Here is a 20,893-nt window from a genome sequence, read left to right as displayed (position 1 = left end):
TGATTCGGAGTTAAATCCAGAAACTGTGAAGGCTCATCTGACTTTTGGTTCTTACAAAGGGTTTTTTCTGAGTAGATAGTTGTTAAATTGGTGTCCCTGCAGCAGGGGAACAATTGGTGGAGACTTCTATTCTTCCATCTTGCTCTGCCTCGCAGAAAATTCCCTACAAAATTAATCTGTGGAAGTTCTAAAACAGTACTTCAGAATTTGAATGTATTTGGAGATGGGATCTTTAATGAGGTAATTAATATGCCTGAAGATTTTTATTTATCTTATTTATCATTTATTTATTCATTTACTCAAGTAGCACCATTTAACAAACCTTCCTCGTCTTCCAACCTCTTGTTGTTGTACCACCAATGGAGGCGTCTTTCTATACGTGACAATTCTTCTTAAATTATCACGTCAATCATGAATTCAACTTGCATATTTGAGAATAGATGTGGACTCCTCAGACCCTAATTATGTAAATCCTTTCATAGTACCAAATATTCCAGCCATCTCTAGATCAACAACCCAGTTATTTCTTTAACTCAAACTAGGTCCATGGTAACATGTGAGATGTGGCTGAAATCTTTATCTTTTAACTTGTCATAAGCAAGGACATTACGTTTGGAAGTGCAAGAGGCATGATATACAAATGAGGCATTAAAAAGGAACCAGTAAAAAGCAAACTCTGAAATGTTATAATTACTCCAACCCCAACCATTCAGACATAGGCTGTGGAATGAACAAATGCAAAAGGCAGAACAGTGGGAAAAACATGTTTATTTTTATTATTTCAGGGTCCGGTGACTGAGAGATGGGTAAGGTATTGAAGGTTATCAATGCAAAGTCAACAGAGAAGAGAGGGTTTGAATTGAGTTGGCGAGATGGTCCAGTTTAATTTTTGACTCTGTAGTAAATTGCAGGACCATTTTCCAGTGCTTCTAGTTTTTGAACTTGCAGACAAAGGAAAGCTTTTCCTCACAAGACACATCCTTCCATCCCTTGAATCCTACAACACAATGAGAAGAGTCAGAATGAGGGGTTTGAAAAGAGTGTGGCCCGTCTCTGGATCTAGGACTCAGGAAAAGGAACAAGAAAAAACACTTCACCATTTCCTGGATGAAGATCTCACCTCATCTCTATCCTAGTTCCTATGTTCATCCCCAGAGCTAAGCAGGAGGGAATGGTAAACAGGTGGATGGCTTCTCTGCCTCTTACCTGAGCTTGAAGTCAGGCTCGCACAGTAGCCAGGACTGTTACTACTTGGGGATCCAGTGACCCAGGATTTGTAGGAGACGAGGGAACCATTGCTCCAGTGCCAGCGGCGGTTCTAGATGGAGAAAGGCCAGGGCAGGGAAAGAGGTGACTTGGAAAAAGAAACACCTGGCCTGGGCTATACTCAGTAACAGGCCAAACATAAAGCAAGAATAAACCTTTTTTTCCCCATGAATAGAACATCTTTTCCTCTGCTTTTGCTCTAAGTGTTTCCTTTCCTGGACTGTCCAATTCTCTCCCACAAAATAATAAATGTTCTGAAGTTGATACCAAAAAAATAAAAGCTCATCATAGAACATGGTTTCTTAATTTTCTCTCCTGAGACTCCTGACCCTCATATTCACCATATCATTGGTTGCCCATTAATTGTCAGTATATTGCTTAATATAACACCAGGCTCCCAAATGCTGTCAGTAGATTGTCCTCCGCTAGCCTCTTTTTACATACACTCTACAAAGAGATATTGTTCAAGACAGACAATAATAAGTAAGAGGTGGTGTATAAAGATGCTTTCCTAGAAGTAGTAGAATGAGCTTATGTGTAAATGAATGCCCAGAACACCTGGGATATCCAGGTTCCACTTATCTCTCCAACCACCTACACTGAATCTCACTGCCTCATACATCATAGAATCTACAAAGACATACCTTTTATTAAAAATAAGAAAGGATAAAAGCTGTTTCTAGAGTTCCCAAACCTTGGACTTCCTCTTTCTTCTCAAAATTGATAATCAAGAGATAAAATAGGCTGTAGACTGACCTTTTTGGGGTCATAGAGGCCAATCCAGACACTGCCGACGTCAGTGCTACTTTCCTTAATCAGGGAGGCCACGAAGGCACCCTCGGCCTGGGTGAGCACAGACACCAGGTTGCCTGAATTCATGTTCTGGCAGTAGAGCTGTTGGAGAGGAAAATGGAGCACTCAGTGGAGATGGAAAGTGTGAAGGACATACTGAGCCCTTATAGGAGGTGTGACAGCTAAAAGACAGCACAGAAATGTCCCTGATGATGCTGTCACTGACCACCAGCATCTCTGCACTGAATGATGGGATAAAGTAGATTGAAAAGTTTGGGGCTGATGATTGGATGAGGAGAGGATTAGTTTCACCTCTTATCAGCCACTGAACACACTGGAGAGAGGCAACTTCCCCTCCTTTCATGAGCCTCCTTTCCCACGCTGCTCTCCTCACTCACATCTGCATCAACCCAGGTCTCAAGGTCTTCATTAAAGTAGTAGCAGTAGGATCCATAGGCATTGGTGCCTTCTGGGCAGCTGATCCGGGCTTGGGGCAACTCTGTTTGGACCTCTTGGCCTTAAACAGAAAGAACAATTAAGAAAGACCCTCAGAGCAGGACAAAGGCTGGATGGTGAGGTATGAGCTTCTGAGGTTCCTATATAGGAACAGAAAGATGTAGTTAGTAGGTCATGGATGATTGGTCACTTCTGCCCTCCTGCACCCTACCTCTTCTCTCTCAAGATGTCTTTACTCAAGACAAGAGTGCAAAATTAATAGGCTAATGAAATGTATCCCCATTGTCCCTTTTACTTCTGAGGCTCAGGCTTTTTCTGCCTTAAAGGCGTCTGTCTTTCTCAAGCCTGTCTGATTTCTCTACACACAAAGTTCCTTCCAGTTGCCCATTCCACTAATGACTGTCTACATACAGACATCCCCAAACCCCTGATTATGAATAAAGTTAATATGATAAACCAGTGCCAATTGCAGTGGTCACTGATAAAGGCTCATGCTATGTTCCATCTCTAACTCCCCGCTGAGGTGAGGAAGTTTGTGAGTGGAATGAGATCAGCAATAAAGATCACTGAACAACACAAAACAACCCCTGATGTTGACTCTGCTTTTTCCCAAGTGAACCCATATGCATGAGGATGGAGTGAAGATTTCAGGGTTGGGGTTGTGGGAGGTGTGGGGGAAAAAAAATCTCACCTTGGCTCAGAGTCAGGAACATCAGGCAGGAGATGAGCATGAAGCATGCTTTGGCCTGAGCCATGCTGAGTAGCAGCGAATCTCTTGCTTAAGGGGCAAATCAGAAATCTCTATAGGTGAACACAGGGAAGAGAATTTGAGCAGTGAAGAGCAGTACATAGTTACCTTCTTTATAGCTTCCTGTCTCTGAACTCCTGATGGCAGCAAGGCCACCTGAGAAACCCACACCCTCAAAATTTCTCTGTACAGTTTGGAGATTATACAGACCCTATAACCCAGAAGCAGATTTGTCTCCTGCTTAGGCTCCATTACCGCTGAGATCTTTTGGTTAGAAAATTATCCTGACAGTTCCCCAAGATGAAAGAGGTGGAACCCATGTTAGAGTTGCCCTCCTCCTATAATACCCACTTACCTGTTTGCTGGGTCTGAAGTGGCTTGTTGGACCAGGCACTGGTCAGAAGTTTATTTCAAGGTCTGAGAAAAGAGCTGCATAAATTAAGCAAGAGGTGGGACGAGGACTGAGGATCAGAGGGTCTACTTAGGGCACTGAGATGGAGAGATTCTCGCACAGAAATAGTTTCTTCCTGGAACACACTGGGAGTGATTACAAATGACATAAATTTACCACAAACAGATTGGCAAACTGTCCAAGTGCAAGTCAGGCTTTGCCCTTCCTCAGCAGCTACCAGGTGCCCAGTTCCTATGACCTTTAGCAGTTCTAGAAAGAGCAGAGGAGTAGATTTCCTTATCCTCTCTGTAAATATGGAGTCCTTTCTTTGATATTAAGCACACGTAGAGGTGGAGAAGAACTGGCTGAGTCCATATGATTAAGCACAATTTGCTGGTTGTTTGGTTTGCTCCTCTATTTATTTTCCTTTTCTTTTCTCTTCTTTTGTTTTCCTTTTTTTTTTTTTTTTGAGACAGCGTCTCACTCTGTCACCCAGGCTGGAGGACAGTGGTGTAATCTCAGCTCACTGCAACCTCTGCCTCCCAGGTTCAAGCAATTCTCCTGCCTGAGCCTCTTGAGTAGCTGGGATTACAGGTGCATGCCACCATGCCCAACTAATTTTTTGTATTTTTTGTAGAGACAGGGTTTCACCATGTTGGCCAGGCTACTCTCAAACTCCTGACCTCAAGCAATCTGCCTGACTTCACCTCCCAAAGTGCTGGAATTACAGGCATGAGCCACCACGCCCTCCATTCCTGTTTCTTTTCAAGTTCAGGAACTGCACAAGACCTACTTCAGATGGCAAGCCTTCAGAGTTACATATATGTAAACCAGTATGTCCAGCCAGGTTTTAGTATAAGTAGTTAACCAGGTGGGAACTGTACCATGAGCTAATGCTTAAGAAAGCTCAAAGTAGCTGGATATGAGGTTAGGCTTCATTGAAGACTTTGATATTAAATTAATAATTTCTTAGAGTGAAGTCACAGATGATGTGATGAAATTGAACATTTAGCAGAATCATCTGAGTATTTAGTGAAATCACCAAAAAACCAATTCAGAATGGAATATTAGGAAATAAAAACTAACCTGAATGTTCACAGACAGGTGTATCAATTGGCATAAATAAATATATAGTGCATTATAAGGTACTAAACACATTAAAGCAAATAACCTAGATAATTATCAACATGGCTGTTTCAAAAACATAATGTCGAAGATAAAAATGTCAGTTCCAGGAAGTTATAAACTATTTAATACAATGCATAGATGCTTTAAAAAGATAGAGATTAATATTGTATGGTATTTATTGATCAATTCATATGTAGTTTAAAGAATAAAAATCTGAAATTCAAGAATACATATAACCACTTATTTTTAAATCTTTCCTTTGTTTTATAAAAGCTAAAAGTTTTAAACAAAGATGACAAACATTAATACTGTTTATTCCAAATGATAGCTTTATACATAGTTGTTAAATTAGTCCATTTAATTTCTGCATTTACGAAAATTAATTATGCTTTCTAAAAAGCTTATTACCAGGGAAAGATGTCTTTCTTGTTTCTATAAATAAGAGGTTAAGTAATACTCTATAGAGTCACGAAAGGATACAGTAGGCAGGAATTCAGTATATTAGGTACCATCACAGGTTGATATGGTAAAAAGCAAAGACACAACTAATTAAACAAAAATTAAAACAAGTAAAACATTTTGTGGCATTTCTTAAAAATATAAGAGTTCATCTACATTTCAAGAATACTCCAAACAAGGAATGACTTTCCAGGTATAGAAGATCTGATACTTTATAATGCCTACTAAAATATATTATTGCTAGCGTGATATAAAAGAGAGATATAAAACACATAATAATTGAGAGTACTCTCATAAAAACCTTTATTGCCCTAAATAGCTTTATACCTATTGAGATAGTTATCTTTATTGCTTGCATATATGACTGGCCAAATTCCACATCCAAGACCAAAAAAAATTTAGGTCATTTACTGGCAGCCACTTTGGTTCCAAAGTGATGCCTTTTTCAAGGAAGCCATGGTTCCTATTCCTTCAATGCTTGTCTTTTTTCCTCAGTAAGCCTGGATTCTTTGTTCTGACTGAGTTTTGTGACATTCCCATAAGCTCATTTAAGTCTTTTTTTTTTTTTTTTTTTTTTTTTTTTAGATGGAGTCTTGCTCTGTTGCCCAGGCTGGAGTGCAGTGGCACAATCTTGGTTCACTGCAACCTCCGCCTCCTAAGTTCAAGCAGTTCTCCTGCCTCAACCACCTGGGTAGCTGGGACTAAATGCGCATGCCACTTTGCCCGGCTAATTTTTGTATTTTTAGTAGTGACAGGGTTTCACCATGCTGACCGGGCTGGTCTCAAACTCCAGACCTCGTGATCCACCCACCTCGGCCTCCCAAAGTGCTAGGATTACAAGAGTGAGTCACTTCTCCTGGCCCATTTATGTCTTTTCTACCAAATGCACTTTTGAAAGTCTTGTCATAGATGGAAATCATTACCCTGCACATCTAGTGTTAATGTAGCCTCAAGTAGGGCAATGTCTTGATATGCCTTAATAAGGCTTAAGAAGTTGCAAGACTATGGCTGATTTTTGGTGTTTTTGGCCATTTCCTCATAGATATTCCCTGCTTTTCCACCCTTGAGGTAAAGATTTTACACTTATGATGGAGAGATAATCTCCCTCTTTTTTGGATCCTTGGCAGGCATGTGAATACTGCAAACATTAGACCTAAGAGGAAACTCGCTGAAGTAGTATCAGGTTCACTGAGGACTTCCATGGTCTGCTTGTGCTCTGCAATGTAAGAAATCCTTCTTACAACTTGGCTTTCTGTGCTTCACAAGAAAACTCTAGTTTATTTAACACAAGCTTTCACTGAATGTTCTTTATGCCAGGTACTATTCTAAACGTTTTACAAATAAGAACCCACTTAATCCCATGACATTCTGAAAATACAGGTGCTATTTGCAGCTATATTTAAGATATGAATAAATTGTAGATGAGAAATGGCTTAAGTAATTTACTTAGTATGAAGCAGCTACTAGGTATGGGAGCAAAATCCAAACTTCAGCGTTAAGTTTTCCTTTAAGGTCATTTAGTTATCTCAACTATCTTTCTGAATTCCCTTGATTTATCTCCACATTCAATCCATCCAGCTCTCCCAGAGTTTTGATTGATTTCACCAAATAACTAAATTAGAAAGAATAAGACATCGTATTTGTTAGCACAACAGGATGACTATAGTAAAAGATAATTTAATTGAATGTTTTGAAATAATGAAGAAAGCATACCCTGATGTGATTATTAGGCATTGAATGCTTGTAATAAAATATCTCATGTAACCCATAAATATATGCACCTACTATGTAAGCAGAAAATGAAAATAAATAAGTAAATAACCACTTAGTAATCATTGTCATACCACAAGCCCCAAAAGAAGAACTTCAAAGCTTAATAAATGTAAAATACCAAGCACCTGATCCTTAGCCTACAATTTAATTGGACTTTTATATATACTAGCATGACAATCATGTCTGTGTGTGTGTTTGGCACACAGGGAGCTGTTCTTCACCATCTTTAGCACAGATAAGAGCAAACCTCACCAGAAGTCACACAACAAAAGGGTCAGAAAATTTGAAGTTTTGATGGAACCTTAGAAAGTTAGTAAGTAAGTCGGGGTCTTTTTTCTCCTTTCCTCATGTCTCAGCATTTTTCCATGCAAATAGAAGCCACAAAAACACTAAGAAAAGACTAAATTCTTACAGAAAACCATCCATGATCTCTTAAAGTCTTGCATCCCTAAAGAGTTAGAAATCCACACCTTAACAAGCGTACACAAATTTACTTTATTTAATAGGACTATGGAGTCTCAGAAAAGTTTTAAATTTCTCAAAAGCAAAAAGAGAAGCTATTTTCCTTTAGATCCCTCCTCTATAAAATAAGCATTGAATTCAAATTCCAAGCTGAGGGCAAGGAGAGAAGTTCACAGGCATTGTAAAGGGCACTGACACAAGTTCAGCATTTGAGGGAGGGCCTCTTCCCGGTAAACCCAGGAATGGTCATCCATGAGGTCCTTTCTCATAACAGCTTGGTAAACTCTGCCAAGTCAAAGGCAGGCTTTGTCCTTCCACAGCAGTAACCAGATGCCCAGTTCCCATGGCCCTGAGCAGCCCAGGAAGAAGCAGAGACCTTCCAGGAATAGTGACAATGGGTGTGAAGGGAGGAACTTTGGGAGGAGGGGCAGTGAGTGTGTGAGCCTGGAGCAGGACCATCTGTGGGACAAGGGGGGCAGCAGGACAAGATGTGGAGCATCCTGCTTGGGGCAGTGGGGAAAGGGAGAGACACAGTTCATGGCATGCTAACATCATTCACCATGAAGGCTCCTCTCCTGACCAGGCATGTCCCGAAAGGAGCTTGTGGAAAGAGAAACAGCAATGGAAAAAGCTCAAGCGTTCTGGGGAGTGCACCTTACACCTCACTTCCCCAAATTAATAAATAAACTCTAATGCCCCAAATTAATGAATCAACTCTAAGGCCTCCTAAGAAATGTTGCCTGATACAATGAGAAGAAAGAGGAGGGGGGAGTGATGATGGTGATGATGCATTCAGCAAAAACACTGCTGACTTTCTGCTAAGCACATAGCAGTGATGATTAAAGCTTAAACTACAATTCCTCTCTATACTTGCACAATGCCTTCAAATACACTTTCCTAGTCTAGAATATTTATATTATATTTAATTTTAATTTGTATGTTCTGAGAAGTATTTTTACATGTGTTAAGTATGTTAACCTAAAAACAACTCTAAATTCAACATAAATAAATACCTTAATCACCAAAAGATGAGTTGACTTGCCCAAGGTCACACAGTAATTACAGAAAGCAGCACAGCCAGAATTTAGGTCCTGTGAATCGGACACCAGGCTCTGTACTCTCTGTGTGTTCTATTGCCCACCCTGCAAAAGCTGTAAAATTCTAAAACAACTGGAAAGAAGGGAATGTTATAAGTAGATAGGATCACATGTGATTAAACTGTCCCTCTCTAAGAGGACATTGTTCAGAGAGTTTAAGTATCTGAACCACTATCCAGCAGTGGTGAGAAAAACCAGTAACTTCAATCTGCTTCTCAGCTCTCTGTTTCTTCCACCACTTTGCTCTCTCCTTTTTCTGCAGACTCCAGCAGCGATTTTACTTATGATTATTTTGTAAAAGTTTCCCATCCACAACGTCATCTCCATAGGAAACTTGGAGTGATTGCCATATCCTCCTATGGGTGTCTACAGTCTCTCAAGTTTCCTGACCACTATCCCACTTCCTCTGTTTACATACCTCACAGAAAGGTGAAGTCAAACTCAGTTTTGTGAACACATTGTCTCCACTTCCTAGTCTTTGAGCCAGTTAAATAACCAACTGAGGTTGCTAACAAGGTTTGATTTCTTTTCATTTCTTCTTCTTTTTTTTTTTTTTATTTTTTTTTATTTTTATTTCCTAGGACAAATTATTCTGGCAAGGACTATTGTCAGCTGTCCACTGTAAGCCTATGGGCTGGAAGGCCGAAATTGGTTTGGGAAAAAATACAACAGTTTTGATCTTCAAGATATAAGTAAATTATCCTTTGTAATAAGAAGAGAAAAAAATAGTTCAGAGCTCTGACTTACGTGAGGTATGCAAAATTTATCAGGCCCAGAGAGTCATGAGTGTGGAGCTTTGGTCATGCCCCCTCACACCCATGCCTGGGGGCAACTGTTTAAGGGCATTTACTTCCTGACTAGCTGTCTCACTTCTTATCTTCACATTTGTGATTTCTTTTTACACAAACTACAATGTATAACCTGTCAAAAACCTTCCTTTGTTATTAATGTGTTGTATTTGACCGAATGTAGAAAGTTATCACAAGACAAAAGTATGCCAGATTGTAGGGTCATTTATTATGCCGGCGACCACAGAGGACTCACGTCTCTCCAACCTGTGGCGGCAACAGGAGGGTGCCGCGATTTTTTATACCCGAAAAACCACCTTGGGAGTGGGGGTGAGGGGCAGGGATGGGGATGAAAAGGCTTCAGACATTCCGAGGGCTAGTGGATTCTGTAAATTACCTCCTGGGCAGAGATGAGGGTGGGGGTCTCCGGACATTCCAAGGGATGGGGACTTTTGTCATTCCGTTTGTTACTTAAGTGGTTTACAGAAGCCAAAGATAAACATTTGTTTACACATTATCTGGTTAAGGTGGAAATCACAGACCTTAGTTACTTATTACAAGTCGCAGGAGCCAAGATGGCATGGGTTAGGACTGCTTGCCTGTCACATTAGGGCCACAGAGAGCAGTTACTGATAAGAAAAGGTAAGCAGCTTTACATAGTTTTGAAGAACAAACTGGCAGTTCTATTTACAGAGGCCAAGGACAGTAGTTATTGTGAGGAGAATGGGGCAACCATTTCAACTTATCTAAAAACAGTTTTGCATTTTATAAAATAGTTTTGCTCTGGTTCTGGCTCTAGGCCAGCACAATATCACAAATGTAAACTCTCGATAAAGAACTTAGAAACTGCCTCTTATTTTTCCCTTTAAAAACCTACTGACAACTGCTGCTAACTGGAGCATATATTCAGGGAAACTTGAATTTATGCTCTCAGGTTGTAGGCCTCAAACTTGGCCCATATAAATTCTCTATTTATATTAATTTTGTCTAATTTTTCCTCTGTAGTTTGACAGTAGGACTAAAGAATCCCTGAACTATAAAACATAAAAAGTGAAATCAATAGCTATGTTCAGAGAACACACCTGGTGGACAGTATTGTCCTTTTTAAATACACAAACCACAGAACTAACAGAAATATAAACTGCTGTAACATATGAGATTGAGGAATAGAAGTGAAATTTGAGAACCAAGACTGAATTTTCTCTCAACTGAAAGGACCTTTTCCTCAAAGGATGAATGACATGCCTCCAAGGCAAGGTAAATTCACGAATCTGAACTAAACCCATAATGTATTTCTGGCTATAAAATTATAAAAAGTATAAGACAGGTAACCATATAACCTTAAAACAAATGCCATTATGCCAATTGAGGATATGAATATTAACCAGGGTTCAGATAAATGGAGATATTAAAAGAATCAGAGAAAATTATCAAGTTTGTCCTCCCTAAACTCATGTTGAAATTAACTGAATATTGAAATCATATTTACATGGAGCTTTAAGAATTGATAGAGCCGGCCGGGCGCGGTGGCTCAAGCCTGTAATCCCAGCACTTTGGGAGGCCGAGGTGGTTGGATCACGAGGTCAAGAGATCAAGACCATCCTGGTCAACATGGTGAAACCCCGTCTCTACTAAAACTACAAAAAATTAGCTTGGCATGGTGGCGCGTGCCTGTAGTACCAGCTACTAAGGAGGCTGAGGCAGGAGAATTGCCTGAACCCAGGAGGCGGAGGTTGCGGTGAGCTGAGATCGCACCATCGCACTCCAGCCTGGGTAACAAGAGCGAAACTCCATCTCAAAAAAAAAAAAAAAAAAAAAAGAATTGATAGAGCCACGAAGGCTCTGTTCTCATAATTGAAATTAATATCATTATAAAATGGCTAATTCAATTCCCTTTTACTTCTTTGTCCTTCAGCCTTTTGCCATGTCCTGAAACAGCAAGAAGGCCCTTGAAAGATGCCAACATCTTGATAATGAACTCCAAGTCTCCAGAACTGTTAGAAAATAATTTTCTGCTTATTATAAATCACCCAGTCTCAAGTGTTTCATTCTATTTGCAGAAAATGGACTAAGATAGAAATTTGTACCAGAACTGGGGTTGTTACTATCAGAACCACCTAAAAATGTGTGTCAGATTTGGAACTCAGTAATGGACAGAGGGCAGAAGAGCTTAAAGGATCAGGCTAGAAAAAGCCTAGATTGCTATTAACAGAGTTCTAAGGGCTACTCTGGTGAGGGATCAAGGAGAGGAGAGCCATAGGCAAAAACTAAATCATCATGTAGTAGAATAAGCCACAGACGAAACCTCCCATACACCAGATTTAAAGAAGGAAGTGATGTCTCAAGAACCAAGCTCCCTGACAAAGAAAATCCTAGCCCTTTTAAAGGCTTACAGTTCTAGAAAGTATATGTGAGAGGGTCACGATTGATGAAGTAGGCATGGGGTATGTGACCAGGTGGGGGTTTGAGCAAGATTGAGGGAGAACATTGGAGGGTGTTTCCCATATTATGCCTGTGATCTATAGGTAGGAATGTGATTAAAGGTGGGGGATTAAGGGTGGGGGGGTTAATCTTTAACCTCCAGGCCTGATCAGCGGTGCCAGCCGACCCTATCACTGACCTCATGCCTGCTATGTCTCAACGTTTACTTACTCCTCCTCTGAAACAAGATGCAGGAAAGAGGGGTATCTTCCCTCATTCAGTGAGATTACTTAAGTGGTTTTGAAGAAAATAATAGCAATATGGATGATTGAGGTAATTCTGATGAGATTCCAGATGGAAATGCAGAGCATGATATTGCACAATGACACGAGGTTTATCCTTTTTACTGAGTGACAACAAACATGGCTGAATTGTCTCTGTGTCCCATCATTGTATGAAAGGCAGAATTTAAGAACCACAAGTTACAATATTTGGTGGAAGAAATATCTAAGTAGCAAATTGCTGAGGGTACTGCATGGCTTTTTAAAACTGTCAATAGTAAAATGAGAAAAAAAAAATTTAGATATGAAATGTATATTGAAAATGAAGCAGAAAGTAAAAATTGGAAAATTATTAGTCTGGCTATGTTTTAAAGAAAGAAAAGGCATATTCAGAAAAGAAAAACCTATGGTGTGGCCAATTTTGATAAGGAGATTAGCATGGCTAGAAGCAAGCCAGCTGCTATTCATCAAAACAATAGGAGGGTGAGCACAGAAACATACTGGAGATCACTGTTGTTGCCCCTCCCATCACAAGCCCAGAATGCCAATGCCTGGAGAACAGAATTAGATCAAAAGAGGAGTCTTGGGAGCCCTTGGGACCTTGTTGCTCACCACGCAGGCTTCCTTGAGTCTCTGATTCCTGCATTCTTGAGCAGCTCCTTCAAGCCATCTCAGAAATGGCCTAAAGAGGCTCAAGTGTGACTCTGTCCACCACTCCAGAAAGTACAGGGTATAAGTTTTGATGGTGTCCATAGAGTGCTAATTCTCCACGATTGCTGATTGTAAGAGCTAGATTTCAAAGGATCCATCAAGGAGCCTCAGGGCTCACAGAGAGAATTGACACAGGGGTAAGGCTACCACAGAGATTACCCACTAGCATAATTCCTAATGAAACATTAGGGGGTGGGTTGCTAGGCAAATAGCTAAATATAAGCAGGAGGGAAAAACTTCTGTGAAAAGGGAGGTTTGAAAAATTTTACACCCCAGAGATTAGCTAAAACAGGCATGCTAAATATAAGCAGAAAAGAGAAAATAAAATATCTATTCTCTATCTTCCTTCAATACATTCTCTTTTTTGGCTAAATCAATTGCTTGGCAAAATTCTTCCTCCAATTAAAACTAAAAATCAAAAATTCCTGCATTTTCCAGTAATGGTTTGAAACCCAGCTTCAGCAAGCTTTGGCCATAATATTCCAGCCTATGAGAGCTGCAGCATCGCTTGCTCCCAGAAAAGCCATGGGGGCCCAAACCCTGCCCCAGTCTGTGCCGATGGTGGGACTTGGAGCCAAAACAGAAAATTCTCAAACCTCAGGATTTAATATTATTTTTTTGGTAGGGATTTGGATTTAGTTGAACCTGTTAATTCTTTTTATTTTCTGCTCCTGTCCTTTGTTAGGGAGTTGTCTATCCTATGCTTGCTCCACTATATATTTAAGAAACAAATAATTTGTTTGATTTCACAGCTGGAGGGGAATCTTCCTCAGAATGAATCATAACCTGAGCCTTACATATATCCAATTTTGATATTTAGATGAGAATCTAGACCATAGACTTTTAAGATTATGCTACAATGAGTTAAGACTGGGAACTATTGTGTTAAAATGAAATTACTTTGTATGTGAGAAGTACATGAGTTTTAGGGGTGCCAGAGGCAGGATGCTATAATTTGAATGTTTGCCCCTTCAAAATTAAATTTCATGTTGAAATTTAATTCCCACTGTAACAGTGTCAAGAGATGAGACCTTTAAGAGGCAGTTAGGCCATGAGGGCTCTAAAGAACAACTCCCATTTCCTTAAACACACACACACGCGCGCGCGTGCGCGCACACACACACACACACACACACACACACAGCTATGATGATAACATGTGTAAAGGAAAATTTAACTTGTAGAATAAGGACTGGGTGCTTAATATCTTAAATTATATTTTCTTTTGAACTCTTCTTATGGTGCCTCTGGCCATGGCCATGATCAGTGGGTGGTTATATATTGAAATTAGGCCTCAGAGAGCTAGATAGGTTGAATAGTGCCTGGCATAAAGAGCACGTGATGACAGTTCGTGTTAAATAAACTGAAGCTTTCCTGTGAAGCAGAAGAGGCTAATTTGTAAGGAGGTTTCTTTACATCTGCATGACACAGCAGACCATGGAAAGTTCTTGTTGCATCAGGTACTTCTTCAGCTCCTTTCCTTTCCAGGCTAAAGTCTGCAGACAGGCTATTATTCACATGCCTGCCAAGAGATTTAAACAAGAGAGAGATTCTCTGTCCGTAATAAAAATCTGTTAAAAGGTGGAAAACAGGGAACAGTTGATAGCAGATGGCCAATAGCAACAAAAATAAGCCACAGTTTTGAAACTTTCTAAGTCTTATTGAGGCTTATCAAGAGATAGCCCCCACTTGGGGACATACTAACACTAGATGTCCAGTTTACCCCTTTCTACCCCTGTGAAGAGTAACAGAGGAAATAGATAGGAAAGGGCTAAAAGGAGCTTTTTAGGACCTTGTAAAACTAGTTCAGAGGACAGGACCTCCAGAATCCTGAGGACAAGGAGATAAACTTGGCTTACTTGACAAAGGCATCACTTTGGAACCAAAGTGGTTGCCAGTAAATGTCCTCAATTTTACTACCTGGGTGTGGAATTTGGCAAGTCATGTATGTGAACAATAGGGTTAGTTACCTAAATGGTCAAATAGCAATAAACATTTTATGAGAGAGTTGTGTAAATTCTTATTTGTTTTAAAAGGCTTTTATGTCAGGCTCACCACAATATTTTTTATTATGTATTTGAAAGTATTAGATCTTTTGTACCTGAAAAGTCATTGTCTATTTGAAGTCTTCTTAATGCAAAGAAAAACTCTCATTTAAAAAATATAGCAAATAATTTTTTTGTGTTACTTTTAAAATATCGGCCCAACACAGTGGCTCCTCCCTGTAAACCCAACATTTTGGGAGGCTGAGGCAGGCAGATTGCTTGAACCCAGGAGTTTGAGACCAGCCTGGGCAACATAGTAAAACCGTGTCTCTACTGAAAATACAAAAATTTGCCTGGCATGGAGGTGTGAGCCTATACTTCCAGCTACTCAGGATGCTGAAGTGGGAGAATGCTTGAGCCCAGGGGCTTAAGACTGAAGTGAACCATGATTGAGCCACTGCACTCTAGCCTCAGTGACAAAGAGAGATCCTATCTCAAAAATGATAATAATAATAATTGCTTGTTTCATTTTGGCAAGATATACTTGTGGTAACAAGCATACTAGACTTCTCTCTTCTTTAACCCTTTGTAACTCTGCATAATATTATTGAAATTCTTATTTACAGAAAAAAAAACACATCTTTCTCTGGTTATAAGCTTTTAAGAAAACATTATTTTTAGAAAATGCTGAAATAAATTGGAATAATTTGATGAACACTTTTGAACCTATTAGATTAAACAATATTGACCTCTGTCATCTATGTTTAAAATGACTATTGTAAAGAAAAAAATTACATAATTTCCAGAAAAATAGTATGAAATTTTTTGTATAGCATTTTATTGTGGATTTATTTTACTTGAAACTACATGTGAGTAGATTATCAATATAAATAATTAGCCTTTTAAAAAGCATATTTAATATTATTAGTTTAAATTTTTGCAATTGACTTTGTAAATTCAGCACTATGTGTTTGAAATGAGTTCATGTTTAAGCTTATTTAATTTAACTGCTGTTAGTATTTCAAAATATATTATTTAGACATTTATCCCAATTGATATAACCATCTTTATTTCTGTGAACATTTTGGTTAGTTTTTCAACTGAATTTTTAATTCCAGATTTGCTCTTATTCCCTGAATCTGAATGGATATTTAATGGGAATTTCAGAAAGCATTTAATTCTACATCACCTGCTGTAGCTTCACAACAACAGAGAGCTGACTTCAAACCAATAACTTTATATTCCACTACTTTGAACTTACTTAGGTATCAGCTCCCTGCAGTTCCCACCTGCTTGGACTTTGAGAATATTGGTATCATGTTAGCTACTCATGCTCAAACCTTGCTGGAAATGCTGGTTTAAATTTATGTAACTACTAACCCATGTGATATGGTGTGGCTCTGTGATCCCAACCAAATCTCATTTCAAATTATAATCCTTATAATCCCCATGTGTTGAGGAAGGAACCTAGTGGGAGGCTATTGGATCACGGGGGCAGTTTCCCCCATGCTGTTCTCATGCTAGTGAGTGCATTCTCACAAGATCTGATAGTTTTATAAAGGGCTCTTCCGTATTCAATCTCTCTTGCTCGCCTGCTGCCATGTAAGACATGCTTTCCTTCCCTTTCACCTCCATGATTGTAAGTCTCCTGAGGCCTCCCAAACCTCAGGAAAATCTGTGAGTCAATTAAACCTCTCTTCTTTTTAAGTTACCCAGTCTCTGATAGTATCTTTATAGCAGTGTGAAAATGGACTAATACACTTTGCCTTCTGAAGTAGGTCGTGAGAGGTTCCTGAACCTGAAAAGGAATGAAGAAATGACTTAAAGCCACCAGATAATTGGGCTTGATCATTTGGACTCAGTTGACCCTTCCCCTACCCCTACCCATGTCTAACACCAAAAAAAAGGATCCCATACTTACACAGCACAAAGAAATCTACTCTTCTGCTCTTTCTAGGACTGCTAAAGGCCATGGGAACTGGACACCTGGATGCTATGGAGGAAGGGCAAACAAAGCCTGACATCAACCTGGACACTTTGCCAACCTGTTTATGGTAAGTTGATGTCACTTGTGACTACTCCTAGTGTGTGCCAGGAATAAGCTATTCCTGATGCCAGAATCTCTTGCCATCAGTGCCTTCTGTAGGCCTTCTGACCCTTACTCCTTGCTCCACCCATAGTTAATATCATGGGGTTCTCTCTCAGATCCTGATATAAAGGTCCTACACTGCCTGGGCTGACAAGCCACCTCAAGTAGACAAGACACTTACCAATAGGTAAGGGGTCATTAGAGGAGAAGGGCATGTCTAACATGGGATTTTCTGTTTTCATTTTGAGGTAGATACAGGGTGATTTTCTGTATCCCAGTATTAATGAAGATTAAGCAAGACCAAAGCTGATTTTGGGTAATTTGGCCTGTATAATCCCCAAACCAAAAGGGAAATATCTGCAACTATAACTATTTCAGAGGACCTTCCTGCTCTCAGGAATTCAGAGAGGAAAGGATGTTAGAAAGATAATAGGTGCTCTGCTTTCTTCTTCAAACCCTCTTCCCTGTGTTCTGCTATAGAGATTGCTGATTTGCTCCTCAAGCAAGAGATTCACTGCTGCTCAGCATGGTTCAGACTAATGCATGCTTCATGCTGATCTCCTGCCTGATGTTCCCATCTCTGAGCCAAGGTGAGATTTTCCCTTACACCTCTCACACCAGCCCTGGAGTCTTCCCTCCATCTTCATGCATGTGGGTTCACTGGAAAAACAGCAGAGCCAACATCAGGGGTTGTTTTCTGTCGTCCAGTGATCATTATCGCTGATCTCATCCCATTCAAAAACATCCTCATTTCGTTCATGTGTCTGAAACAGAATTTGATAGGATCACTTATAGGTGACCATTGTGGTTGAGTTCATCTGATTGAATATATATGTGATGGCAGTTTGGGGGATGTTTTTATGTAGATATTGATAGGATGGAGAGCTAAGGTAAATATTGCATGCAGGGAAACCAAGAGAAACTTGAGAGAGGTGAAAACCTGAGTCTAAAGGCAGACGCCTGAGCCTCAGAAATAAAAAAGAAAACAAGGACATATTTCTTTAACCTATTTATTGTGTGCTCTTGTGTTGAGCAAAGGAAACCAGAGCGAAAAGAGATAAGATGCGGGAGGGCAGAAGTGAGCAGTCACCCCAGTATACACTGTATCAGTATATTCTTATAAATGAACTTCAGAAGCTCTTAATTCACCTTCCAGCCTTTCCTTGCGCTGAGAGTCTTTCTTAATTGACACTTTTTTCCCCCAGGCCAGGAGGCCCAGACAGAGCTGCCTAAAGCCCGGATCAGCTGCCCAGAAGGCACCAATGCCTATGGATCCTACTGCTACTACTTTAATGAAGACCTTGAGACCTGGGTTGATGCAGATGTGAGTGAGGAGAGCAGCGTGGGAAGGGAGGCTCATGAAGGTAGTGGCAGCTGCTAGTTTACAGTGTGTTCAGTGGCTGCAATGAGATAAGACGGATCCCTTCCCTATTCCACCACTGGTCCAAAACTTCCCCAATGTACTTTATCCCATCATTTGACACATTTCCAGCACAGAGATGTTGGTGGTCAATGACAGCATCATCAGGGACATTTCTGTGATGTCCTTTTTTGTTACATCCTCTGGGAGGTCTCCGTATATCCTTCACACCTTCCTCCTCCACTGAGTGCTACATTTTCTTCTCTAATAGCTCTACTGCCAGAACATGCACTCAGGCAACCTGGTGTCTGTGCTCACCGAGTCGGAAGGTGCCTTCGTGGCCTCACTGATTAAGGAGAGTAGCACTGATGACAACAGTGTCTGGATTGGCCTTCATGACCCCAAAAAGGTCAGTCTGCAGTCTCCTCTATTTCCCTATAAACATATTTGAGAGGTAAGAGGGACGTTTAAGGTCTGGCACCTCGAGCACCAACTTGTATCTTTTTTTGTTTGTTTGTTTAAATAAAAGGAACCTCTTATAGATCTTATAATGTGTGAGTTGTGAGGTTCAGTGTAGGTAGTTAGAGACATGAGTTGAAGGTTGAATTTTCTGGGCTTGTGGGAATTCATGCACAAACTCATTCTGTCTACTTCTTTATGGCTACTTCTGCATCTTTATGTAAAACTTTTTCCCTACTTTGCTATTGTCTGTCTTGGAAGAGATCACTCTGTAAACTACATAGAGAAAGAGTAGAGGAGCAGAATCTATTGCTATTTGGAACTATATTGTTAAAGTAAATAATATATCAACAACTACTGTATAGCCAATTTTATGCTGGATATGAGAGTTCCGAGCTTCAGGAAAAAAAGTCAGGAACTACTCTCTGTAAGGGACTTTTATCAGTCTGTGTATCAAACTCTGGACACTTATTGTTTGCTAGAAGAGGAGGAGGAATTTGGACATTCCAGAGAAGGAGAAACTTAGAACAAAAGCAAATGAAATGATATGATATTCATAGTGACAACGATGTTCATTCTTTCCCCTATAGTTTGGCCTGTCTCTGCGTGTGCAGAAAGGCTTGGTTGTTCTATCGATTTTTCAGTGATCACAGTCCCTTTTCTGGCCTTTCCCCACCTAGAATCGCCGCTGGCACTGGAGCAGTGGGTCCCTGGTCTCCTACAAATCCTGGGAAACTGGAGCCCCAAGCAGCGCTAATGCTGGCTACTGTGCAAGCCTGACTTCATGCTCAGGTAAAAGGCAGAGAATCTAACCCCTTGTTGCAATTTCCCTCCCACTTATCTCTGCGGTTGAACATGAGGACTGGGATAGAGGAAAGGAGTATTTTCATCCAGAAAATAAGAGAATGTTTCCTCTTGTTTCTTGTTCTGAGTCCTAGGTTGAGGGGGGGCTACCCTCTTTCTGATCTTCTCATTCTGACTCTTCTAATTGTACTGTAGGATTCAAGAAATGGAAGGATGAATCTTGTGAGAAGAAGTTCTCCTTTGTTTGCAAGTTCAAAAACTAGAGACATCTAAAAAATGGACATCTAGAACTGGTGGTCCTGCAATTACTATGAAGTCAAAAATTAAACAAGACTATTTCTCCAACTCAGTTCAGGCTGTCTCCTCCCTACTGCGTTTGCATCTCTGATCTTCAGCACCTTCACCTGTCCCAGTCTCTAGAGCCCTGAACAATAAAAACTAACATATTTTTCTCCATTGTCTGTCTTCTGCATTTGCTCTTTCTACAGCCCATGCCTGGGTGGTTGGGGTGGGAATGATTGTCACACTCCAGAGCTTGCCCTGGCCCATCCACTTTTTAAAACCCCACTCACATTTTATGTATGCCGGACTTATGAACATGTGGTGGCCTTGCTATGACAAGATAAAGATTAAGATTTCATCCACAATACATGTTACACGGACCTAGTGAGTTACATAAATAATTAAATTGTTGATCCAAACTGACTATAGTATTTGATAATCTAGAGGAATTCACATAGTTGGGGTCTGAGGGGGATACATCTGTTCTCGGTTATGCAATTTGAAGTCATGACTGAAGTGATAATTCAAGAATTATTAGATCTACAGTGCGGAGTGCATTGGTGGTACATTTTTAGAGGCCAGCAAGCAAAGTTCATTAAATGCTACTTCTTGGATGAATGAATAATTAATTGATAAATTATGTAAATTAAATATACAGGAGTACTTGTCTCTTTAAATGTCTTAACTCCCAATAAAGTCAAATTCTGAAATATTGCTTTTAGAACTTTCACAAATTAATTCTTGAAGGACACAATTCATCTCATAACATCAATTGTATCAATAATAGTATTAAATATGATTTAATACTATTTTAATAGTATTAAATGTGATAATAGTATAAATAGTATTAAATGCTCGCTTGCTCTTTGGGGCTGCAACATAAGAATGGAGGAAAAGATAAAAAATGATCAGTTCAGTACCTTTGGGTTGAGAAAGACAGAAAAGAAAAGAAGAACTGCCTCTATTAAGTGGATGCTGTAATCATATATATACTGGGGTAACAAAGGAAACAAATTGTCAGCCTGGATTAAAGTAACAACAATGAAAACAAGATTCAACTATGTGCTATGTATAAGAGACATGAGTTTGATTAAGACACAAATAGCTTGGAAGTAAAAGAATGGAAATAGATATATCTTGC

The 20,893-nt window shown here is 39.8% G+C and overlaps 2 protein-coding genes across 3 annotated transcripts in view; one reads left to right on the top strand and one right to left on the bottom strand.

Annotated features, from left to right (window-relative positions):
* LOC116526842 (lithostathine-1-beta) overlaps nt 1–19,926 on the top strand; it is a 60,893-nt gene extending 40,967 nt beyond the window's left edge. The window contains exons 1-6 of one of the 2 annotated variants that reach the window (XM_032243479.1): nt 16,897–17,034; nt 17,328–17,437; nt 18,053–18,171; nt 18,479–18,616; nt 19,347–19,458; nt 19,666–19,926. In XM_032243479.1, coding sequence (XP_032099370.1) covers nt 17,374–17,437; nt 18,053–18,171; nt 18,479–18,616; nt 19,347–19,458; nt 19,666–19,733 — 501 coding nt within the window. In that variant the 5' untranslated portion in view covers nt 16,897–17,034; nt 17,328–17,373 and the 3' untranslated portion in view covers nt 19,734–19,926. Of the gene's footprint in view, nt 1–16,896; nt 17,035–17,327; nt 17,438–18,052; nt 18,172–18,478; nt 18,617–19,346; nt 19,459–19,665 lie in introns of those variants that run through there. The other variant, XM_032243478.1, reaches the window with a different exon arrangement.
* LOC116526843 (lithostathine-1-alpha-like) lies at nt 759–3,944 on the bottom strand. Its single transcript, XM_032243481.1, has 7 exons — nt 3,831–3,944; nt 3,618–3,691; nt 3,206–3,315; nt 2,457–2,575; nt 2,023–2,160; nt 1,207–1,318; nt 759–997 (listed from the first exon to the last, which is right to left on the bottom strand). Exons 3-7 carry the CDS (start codon nt 3,267–3,269, stop codon nt 930–932), a joined length of 501 nt encoding a protein of 166 aa, XP_032099372.1. The 5' UTR covers nt 3,270–3,315; nt 3,618–3,691; nt 3,831–3,944; the 3' UTR covers nt 759–929.
* Nucleotides 19,927–20,893: the final 967 nt, after the last annotated feature.

This window comes from Sapajus apella, unplaced genomic scaffold (assembly GCF_009761245.1).
Source record: "Sapajus apella isolate SASKATOON/1434 unplaced genomic scaffold, GSC_monkey_1.0 scaffold52, whole genome shotgun sequence".
NCBI classification, from domain to species: Eukaryota; Metazoa; Chordata; class Mammalia; order Primates; family Cebidae; genus Sapajus; species Sapajus apella.
The sequence above is the reverse complement of the archived record's forward strand: the minus strand, read 5'-3'. Positions and strand labels throughout refer to the sequence as shown.

Bases quoted from the DNA above. Each gene is read 5' to 3' on its own strand.
- LOC116526843 (XM_032243481.1), bottom strand. From the start codon at position 3,269: ATGGCTCAGGCCAAAGCATGCTTCATGCTCATCTCCTGCCTGATGTTC. The intron at 2,161-2,456 runs GTGAGTGAGGAG...CCTCTCCAACAG, and splicing joins AGACCTGGGTTGATGCAGAT to CTCTACTGCCAGAACATGAA. The intron at 1,319-2,022 runs GTCAGTCTACAG...TTCTCCATCTAG, and splicing joins GCCTCTATGACCCCAAAAAG to AACCGCCGCTGGCACTGGAG.